General features: G+C 41.7%; 1 protein-coding gene across 1 annotated transcript; it reads right to left on the reverse strand.

Moving 5' to 3' along the window:
- Positions 1–1,680: 1,680 nt before the first annotated feature.
- LOC108727228 (uncharacterized protein K02A2.6-like) lies at positions 1,681–4,009 on the reverse strand. The gene is made up of 2 exons (XM_018455272.1): positions 3,914–4,009; positions 1,681–2,160 (listed from the first exon to the last, which is right to left on the reverse strand). Exons 1-2 carry the CDS (start codon positions 4,007–4,009, stop codon positions 1,681–1,683), a joined length of 576 nt encoding a protein of 191 aa, XP_018310774.1.
- Positions 4,010–9,661: the final 5,652 nt, after the last annotated feature.

Here is a 9,661-nt window from a genome sequence, read left to right on the forward strand (position 1 = left end):
AAAATCCCCCTCCCCTCCCGACAGCGTTTTACCTATAAAAAGGGAGTCCCCCGGGGAAGTAGCTCAGTATCAGTGCACCCCTCGCCCTGATGAAGTGAACAGGATGGTTCACGAAACGTTGGCATTGACCATGAAAGAAGACACGGTGATAACCCGCAAACCCTCTAATATAATCGAAGAAGATAACCGTGGAAGCCTCAAATGCGTATTCTCCGTAAAGAAATTCGGCCTTTATCTGGTTTTTTTTGCTTCCTAGATACGTCGAGTCTAAGCACATTATTGAACACTAAACTTTTTTTAGTTATAAGTATTCACTGAATACTTATAACTAAACACATCACTTAACCACTTAATCACTTTATCGCACGTATCACTTTATTATTTCTCATATAATATATACTCCTGTCACTTTCCGTTAAATGGCTATTTAAATCCCTTATATGGACATTTCAACGGTGCTGACAGATAGCGACAATAAGAGAAGAAGCGAGATGGAATATCAGTGCCCTGATTGGTTATATACCTCGCTTGCGCATGTGTAGTTCATTTTTATCCACGGTGAAATCGTGAGAGTGGCGCTACTGTATATACTGTGGTATACGTTCCGCACCATGAGACCGCGCCATATTCACTCTAATGCGCTTGATAGAGTGAGTAGAAGCTATATGGTAGGAGCATGTTGGAGCATGTTGAAGCTTGCGACGCGAACAAACCTCATGAATATAATAAAAAAATATCGTTTTCGATTGGGGTGCAGTGCCTGCACTCAGTGTCAAAAGCGTGTTCGATTGGCAGTGCCAATGCGCACTTGGCTAGTGTCACAAATTCATTTGACCGCACGACACTCGCGTAATGCGCACTCAGTACGCACTAAGTGGCACGAGATATTTTGACGGTGCCAGTTCAGTGCACTGGATACATATATAGGATATCAGTGCATCGTTTTGTCACAGTATAAAAGGATTTACAGTAGAAACAAGCAAATCTGTAATTTATAGCATGCAAATGTGTACAATTATTGATAAGTATGTACATATATATAATATATATATGATATTCTTGATATCTTATATATTATTGTTATGGTTTTACCAAGAAAAGAAAAACAAGACTCTTGTTTAATTAAGAGTTTATATTTATCGATATGATTACAAGGAGAAGATGTATATTGCAAGCAATGGAGCAGGGAGACAATTGAATGCCCCAGTTGATATCTGTCAATCGTTGCTAGGTGACTCTCTAACTCTATTCATGTTTTTAGATGTAGGTGGCAACATTCATGTTTCATGTTATGTGTCGGTGGTAACACCTTTCCTTTTTAAAGATGGAATGCTGATAGTCTTTAAGTTTCGGTGGACTGCGTCAATGGCGCTGAGATCGTCTAACCACTGAATGTGAATGTTGAGATTCTTGTCCTTGATCCTGAGACTCTTGCGAATGCGTTCCAAAATCTTGAGTTTGATTTCCGGACGATTTTTGAGAAGAAGTGGAAATTTCTTGAGAATCCGCTTGTTGAAATGTAGAAGAAATTCCAGTGGAAATTTCTTGAGAATCTGTTGCTTGTCTTTCTTCTTCATCAAAAGTATTTAATAGTATCTCAAGTGGTAGTTGATTTTTTTCTTGTTGAAGTGAGTCGTCAATGTCTTCGGTAAATCGAATTCTAATTTGATTTGCATGAGCTCAAACCAATCGACTTCGGGTATTGACCAAAATGTTGTAGATAACTCTTCCAACTTTTTCGATTATTTCTCCAAGAATCCAAGACCATTTATTGTAAGTGTGAATTTGAACGTAAACTTTCATTCCTGGTTCAAAAATCTTGGATTTCACTCCATGTCTCCGATTGTACTGTTCCTCTTGCTTTTGTTTAGATAGAGATTTGTCTGACTTCTTAAGTTGAAGAGTCAAATTCTCTGTGGGCCTAAAAAGATCTAAAGTCGTCCACATTGATTTTCCAAACAAAGCTTCAGCTGGGGAGACATGATTTGGAACATTAGGATTTGGAGTTGACCTATAATATTGAAGAAAGATCCAAAGATGTTCCTTGACTTTCCCCTTTGCTTCGATTTTTGAAAGTGATCGCTTGAAGGTGTCGACGAAACGTTCCGCTTGTCCATTAGAACTTGGATGAAAAGGAGGAGTACGGAGATGAGTGATTCCCTGAGAAAGAGAAAAATTCTGAAATTTTTCCGAAGTGAATTGAGTTCCATTATCAGAAACTAAAGTTTCAGGAACACCAAATCGTGCAAAAATTTCTTGGAGAATATTAATTGTTTGCTGAGATGTAATTGCTTGGGTCAGAATTATCTCAGGCCATTTTGAAAAGACATCAATCAGAATGAAATAATATTCTCTGTTTATAAGACCTGCGAAATCTAAAACTGTTTGTCATGGTTTTCCAGGAAGAGACCAGCTTGATAAAGGTATTTTAATTGGTGATTTCGCGGCAAGTGCACAATTCTTGCAATTTCGAACAAATTCTTCTATTTCTTGATCTATCTTGGGCCAATAGACGTACGAACGAGCTATGATTTTCATTCGCTCCATTCCGGGATGACCCTTATGAATTTGTTTGAGAATTTGTTGACAGAATTGGTTAGGAATTACAACTCTGTCGTTGAAAAGAAGACATTCTTGAACCACGGTTAATGAGTTTCGACGACGAAAAAATGATTGTCAATCCGTTTCATCGACATTCTGTGGCCATGAATTTAAGATAAAGTTAATAACCTTTTTTAAGATAACATCTTCTTTGGTTGCATTTTTGATTTGCTGAAAAGAAATTGGTAATGATTGAAGTGATTCATTGATGACTGAAAACAAATCTGTTTCCAATTAAACGGAAACAATTATGAAATCTTCTTTCGGACGATGTTGATGACTAATTAATCTTGATAAAACATCCGCGTGTCCAAATTCGTTCGTCTTGATATACTCGATCTTAAAATTATAAGATAATAATTGAAGTGTCCATCGCTGAAGACGGTTAGCTGTATAAGCTGGAATTCCTTTTTTGCTTCCAAAAATTTGAAGTAAAGGTTTGCGATCAGTTTGAAGAATGAATTGTCTTCCGAAAATCATTCTGTGAAACTTGGTGATTGCAAAAATAATTGCTAATGCCTCTTTTTCGATTTGACTGTATTTACGTTCTGCTTCAGTGAGGCTTCTTGAGGCATGACTGATTGCCTTAACTGTAAAGTCCGAAAACCTATGAAGAATACATGCTCCTAATCCTTCATTTGAAGCGTCTGCTGCTACAATAATCTCGTGTTGAGGATTGTCATGAGTAAGTAAGAGCTTTGAAGTAAGAATTCTTTTAAATTGATCAAAAAATTCTTGACACTTTGAAGACCAATTCCATTTAGAATCTTTTTTTAAAAGATTATCCAAAGGACGTCTAAGAACATGCATATTTGAAATGAAGCGTGAATAATAATTAATTGCTACTAGAAAAGAACGTAATGTGGTTACATTATAAGGTTCAGGCATGTTTTTGATTGCTTCAATTTTTTTAGAATCTGGATGTAATCCTTGACCATCGATGATATACCCGAGATAATTGATCTGACAAAGGAAGTTTCACAACTGTCCGGAACCGATTTGATTCTCCATGAAATATATTGTAAAACGCGAAAATCTAAGAGAGACACATATTTTTTTATACGTGCGCTAACTCATGTTTAAGGGGTGAAACATTCCTTTGAAAAAAAACGGAATTTTTCTTTCGAGGCGAATATCGTCGGAAGTATAATAATAATAATAATAATAATCTCGGGAGGCAGCCACCAGTTGGGGCCAGCCAACGACACGCAGACTAGGTCCATTGTGTCTTCCCGGCCGTACTATCTCCAGATCAGATCAGACCTGTCTTCCTCCAGAAACGGAGAAGGTCCCTGACCTGGAGTTGACATACCTGCTCGGGCTCGAGAAATACCGAGCCCAGAAGAAGCCGCCTTTGTCCTGCATGCGCTGGGCATTCACACAGCGTGGAGAGAGGTTTCTTCCTCATGTTCGCACTTCCTGAACCTCGGGTTATCAATGTGCCTCAGTTTGTGCATGTGGTAGTTAGTGAAGCCATGGCCCGTGTAGATCTGCACCGCCAGCCTGGCTTCCCCTCTCTTCAAGGCCCTAATGTTCCTGACAAGGTCCCTGCTGGGCATCTCTCCCAGCAGGGCTCTTGTCTGCCTGCATTTGGTTCTTGTCTCTTCCTTCCAATATTTGATATGACGGTCCCGTAACCAGCCCTTTATTTTTGCCCTGCAGATTTAGCTGGGCAAACCTAGAGCTGGTTCCGGTCCCATCAGCCTGGTTGATGAGCCACTTCTTGCCAGCTCATCAGTAATCTCATTACCTCTGATTCCCGACCCAAGTAGCAAATACACGTCATTTTGACGTCAAATTTTGATGGTCATTTACTGACCATGGCTGACGTCACTAAATGACGTCTTAATGACGTCATAATGACGTTCTAATGTCACAAAATTATTGACGGCATTGCAAGGACGTCATTTTGACGTCATGTTAGGACGTTTCCAAGCAACAAATTAATTTAGGTGTCTCGGTAACAAGTTGATATCAAAATGACGTCTTTTGACGTTGAAACAACCTAACTCCCGTTGCGCGGATGTAGCTCGTCGGTGAATTCGGTCGGGAACGCGAGAGGTTCGTATCGGAGAAGGAAGGCACTTACAGTAATCTTACGCGGGCAGGTAATTACGAAATTAACATTTATTCAATCAAAAAAAACGGACATGCACATAATACGTGTAATAACAAACAATAATAGAAAGAAATATGAACGCAAAATATAACGACGCAAAGCGGAATATATACACGCGGCTGGAATATAAACGCAATACAGGAATAGCGCGAATCGGACTATGATACATGCGGCCGGAATACAAATGCAGCGTGATTATAATGCGCGCCTGGCGGATTTCGTGTCCGTGCAGTGGCGCGCCCTAGTACTCTCACGGCGGAGCATGATTCGCGGATGCTAGCGCGGCGCGGCCGCCAGCCAAACGCGGCGCGGTGCTGGCGTGCTGTCGCGAACCGCGAGTACCGGTGCGGTAGGTGCGCGGCCGGGATTCGAATATTGAAGGTTCGGCCGGCCGTCAGGAACTCCTGACCAGAGGCGAAGAACTCTCCACCCCTGTTGTCTCGGCCGGTCGAAACAAGGATCGGTAATGCAATGTGCGTCGGTCGTCCTGACGTCCGGGAACGTCCGGAGGGAGGCAGAGAACCTCTCTCTACCCGCTGGTCGTCGGTTGATCCGAGTGCGCGTGCAGGATCCGATCGATACTATTTGGAGAACTCTCCAAGAGAGACCAAGAACGCTTGACCCCTCGTTTCTCTTAGTGCCGTCGGTTTTGCTAGGAACAGGAGCTGGAGCGGATACGTGGTTATGAGCTTGATGCCGAGAAAAAGCTCTCGTGGTTAACAATTCCCGGCTTTTATACTCGTTTGTTGCTCCCACTCGTTTTGTTCCGGGCGCGCTTTCCCACCGGCTATACAAAACGAGTGGGGAACACGCGTTGCGAGCGGGGATCAACGCCGCGAGTTCGGCAGCCCTCGGTAGGCTTCGCGGGCGCTCGCCGATCGGTGTTCCTGGCGTATGCCGATACTGCGATCGGCGGCGTTCAGTCGCTTTCGCGCGTCGTCAGCTGGTACCTGTGAATTATGTTTGAATTTTTAAAAAGGTTCGGGCGCACCGCGCCCTCATCGCTGCAATGCAGCGGCGTCCGGCGGGTGTAATGCCGGGTACGATGCCTTATCGGGGTGGATCGTTACAACGTTAAAATAACAAACGCCATCAGCTTCATGCTATCTGTGTTGAGATCTCAACATTTAAGACATAAATATAGAAAACAACCCTTGGGAAAATTTACTTAACAAAACTTAAAAAAAAAACTTAAAACCTATTTTAGAGAAAACTTAAAAAATTTGATAAGTAAATTTGGACACTTTAAATTTTTCTTTAAAGTAACTTTAAAATTTACTTAAAGAAAGAACTGGAAGTAACTAAAGCTAAAGGAACATAAAAATTATAAAACATAAGTTAACAATTATAAAATTTTTTTTAAGATAATAATTGTGAAAATATGAATTATGTTTAAATTTCAAAGCAAGCTTTTCTTACTTATAAGAAGGCTTGCCACATCAAAAAATTATTTCATAACAACACGAATGAAAAATCTCTTGTGCCTTTTATTCTATCCTATATGAATCTTACTTACGAGAAAATGTAGCATTGTCGCGTCCCTCTAGTGGCGGTGCTGCGCACTGTGTTTGCGGGTAAACTTTATGTCAACTTAACCTTACTTTAAAATTTAAAAGCACTTTTAAAGTATTTTTTTTCATCCTTTAAAGTACCTAACGACAATTTTAAAGTCAGTTTTTAAAATCTTTGATTTGTCTAAGATTTTTTTTAATAAGTTTTTAAATACTTTAAAATTGCTTCGATCACTTTATATCACTTAAAAATTTTTTAAGTTAACTTTTACATTTGAAAGGTTACTTTTAAAAACTTTAACTTTTCTTTAAGTAAATTTTCCCAAGGGAATAATTTACAAATAACGTCAAATTTATTACTACTTTGGGTATTTATATATATATATATATATGTCTGTTTACTCTAATAATCATTGTTGACGTCTTAATAATAACGTCTTAATGACGTCCTCTCTCTCTCTCTCTCTCTCTCTCTAATTTCGCAAATTATATGTGTTATCGCAACGACATCAAAATGACATCATGTTAGGACGTTTCCAAATGGAGAATTAAAGAAGACCAAAATATGACGTCATAACATCGGTTGGTCAATTTTTGGTCACTTGACGTCATTCGTACCAACATGACCAGAATTTGACGTCAAAATGACGTGTATTTGCTACCTAGTCTGTTCAGACTAAACAGTTAGTAGACAGTCTGTTTAGAGCACATTTGCACTCCCAGACCAGTCACGAGTCAAAGACGTATGCCCCCAGAGCCGCCCTACTATCGGAGCATATGCTAATGCGTCTGCCCGTCTCACCTGATGCGGTTAGTGTTTAAGCACAGCCCATGATTGCTACTACCTCCGATTGGAATACAGTGGTGAACTCTCCAAGAGGGAGAGTCTCCCTGACTCCACTACGGCATCCGTAGATCCCGGCACCGGCGCCTTCATCAGTCTTGGAGCCATCCGTGTACCAGACCTATCCCCATTCCTAACAGCGGGCACCTCATGCCTCTCCCAGTCCTCGCGACTAGGAATATAGATCTTGTAAGATCTGTCGAAGTCGCGCCTTATTGGCATTCTGTCCTGCCTCATGTCAAACACGGTTTCCATTTGGAGCTCCCGTGGTAACCGGATGTGAGTCACACTGCTCATCCATTTTCCCTCGCACTTCAACCTATACGCAGTGACCGCTGCTGCCGCCACTATCGCGAGATGGAGTGGTTCTATGCCGAGCAGCAATCCCATTGCCGCCACTGGCGTTGTCCTCACTGTACCCAGAGCCCCCCTTAAGAAGAGAGCCCTGACGCGTTCCAGTGATGCGCGGGCCTCGGTTTGCTGTGTCCTTGGCCACCAGACCACCGCAGCATAGAGCAATCTTGGAACACCGAAGAGTATAGCCAAAATACTTTGTCTGGCTGCAATCCCCAAGTTTGCCCAAAGGTTCTTCTGCACATCCAGAAGTATGTGCTGGCTTTCTTACACACTGATTCCAGGTGCAGCTTCCAGTTCAATCTTTTATCCAGGACAATTCCCAGATACTTCACCGACATTCCAGGAGTCAGTCTGACTCCCTTCAATACGGGCCCCTCCACGGGGTCTATTTTGTACTTGTGTGTAAAGATCACCAGACTTGTCTTACTCGGGTTCACCGATAGACGTGTCCTCTCACATCTTTCCTTCACCACCCCTAGAGCCCCTTGTGTGAGCTCCAGGAGCGTTTCCAGGAAAGGAAGAACGGGAGAGGAAGAACGGGAAAGGGGGAGTGTGTCGGGAAAAATTCGTTGAATTAGGAGAGAGAGATGGATTCCGCGTCAGGGGAAGGAGAACGGGAAGGAAGTGAAAGGGAGAGTAGCGCAAGCGGAGGTGAAAAAGCAGGTGGAGAGAAAGGAACTGGAGGTGAGCAAGGATGTTGATTTAGAGAGTGAGGGATGCTAGGGGAAGAAGGGGCTGAGACTGGGTCTAGAGTATTACTATGATTATCACTATTATTTATATATTATCGCTGTTATTCAAGGTAGCTAAAAATTTGTGATAGGCTTCGTCTAGGAGCTGACGGGCCTCCCTAATCCGTTGTCTCCGTTGGCAGTTAGCCGCGCGGGAAACCCGGGAGCGACGTGGTCGGTCATCCACTACCAGATTTGAATTGATGAAAATTATAGATATTATACCCGGCTCTGCATTAAACGGCAAATAATGAAAGGATGGGGTAGAAAGAGAAAAGAAAAAAAACACAAAAAGAAGAAAAAAATAAGATTATGTGACTCACTTGTTTCGACGAACCCTCCTGAGATTTATATTAGAGGGTTTGCGGGTTATCACCGTGTCTTCTTTCATGGTAGATGCCAACGTTTCGTGAACCATGCTATTCACTTCATCAGGGCGAGGGGTGCACTGATATTGATACTGATCGAAGAAGATAACCGTGGAAGCCTCAAATGCGTAATCAATAACCTCCAGAGATTTGTTGGTGTTGTTGGTACGAGACCGGCTCAGGAAAATGCAGAGAAGTAGCGCGTTGTACTTGATTCTGCTGTCACAACTCTATTATTTAAACTCAACTCTACCTTCTACTGTTATTGCTTTGTAACTTGAACTCAATTCTACTCGACTACTACTGCCAATTTTCAACTCTATTTGACTGATGCTCGGCTCGTGAGATCGCGGTTTATATAGAACTCTTTTTGGAGGTGGATCCTTATGGGATGTAATAGCTTGACCGATTAAGATTTTGATTGGCGGGATTTGCCCCCAGAAGGGTACTGGTGGTCTCTTTTGTTTAAAAAATTTAAGATCACCGAGAGCTTATTGGTGAAATTGACTTTAGTCATCCGCCCCGTTTCTTGCATCGGATTGGTCAGTTTTGGGTGGTGTCGCCAAGGATAGGAGTGGGTGGCTAGTGTAAACTTTGATTGTCTCGTGTAAAACTTATCGCTAGATTCGCAATCTCTTCTTAGAACTATATCAAGAAAGATCGTCATCCGTTACGAATCCACGGTATTGGACGATAAACAGATTCCTCTTCGAGTTTCAAAGGTGTAATCTATGATTTCTAAACTTCCGTAGCAACTTGATATCTAGTCTTTGTTCAATTAGCATCGGTTACCGATGTTGGATTTTATCTCCAAGGGTACGGAGTTACTACTAGGAATTGATTCAATTATTTATTCGTCTATCGAAAGAGGAATCTATTGCGATCTTTTGTTTTGAATGGACCGTGGTCTCTATGTCTGGAATTTCATCGCCTTCAATCCCGTGGTTGATATTTAGATCCGTCGTGAAAAATAAGGGGTAGATTACTCTTTGATTACTCTCTCCATAAACAGTCCGAGATTGTTATTAACTACTTATATTTCATAAATAATATCCGAGTGACAACGATCGATCTTCCACGAAAGAAAAGAATCGTGGAGTCTACAGGACGTAACACCATTATTGATTGGA

Source organism: Mycetomoellerius zeteki, unplaced genomic scaffold (assembly GCF_001594055.1).
Source record: "Mycetomoellerius zeteki isolate Tzet28-1 unplaced genomic scaffold, Tzet1.0 scaffold472, whole genome shotgun sequence".
Lineage (NCBI taxonomy): Eukaryota > Metazoa > Arthropoda > Insecta > Hymenoptera > Formicidae > Mycetomoellerius > Mycetomoellerius zeteki.

What these genes read in the sequence shown, in the direction of transcription:
- LOC108727228 (XM_018455272.1), bottom strand. Translation starts at nt 4,009, where the DNA reads ATGAGGAAGAAACCTCTCTCCACGCTGTGTGAATGCCCAGCGCATGCA. An exon ending in TATTTCTCGAGCCCGAGCAG is followed by an intron (nt 2,161 to 3,913) that starts GTATGTCAACTC and finishes TCTCTTTCTCAG; the next exon opens with GGAATCACTCATCTCCGTAC.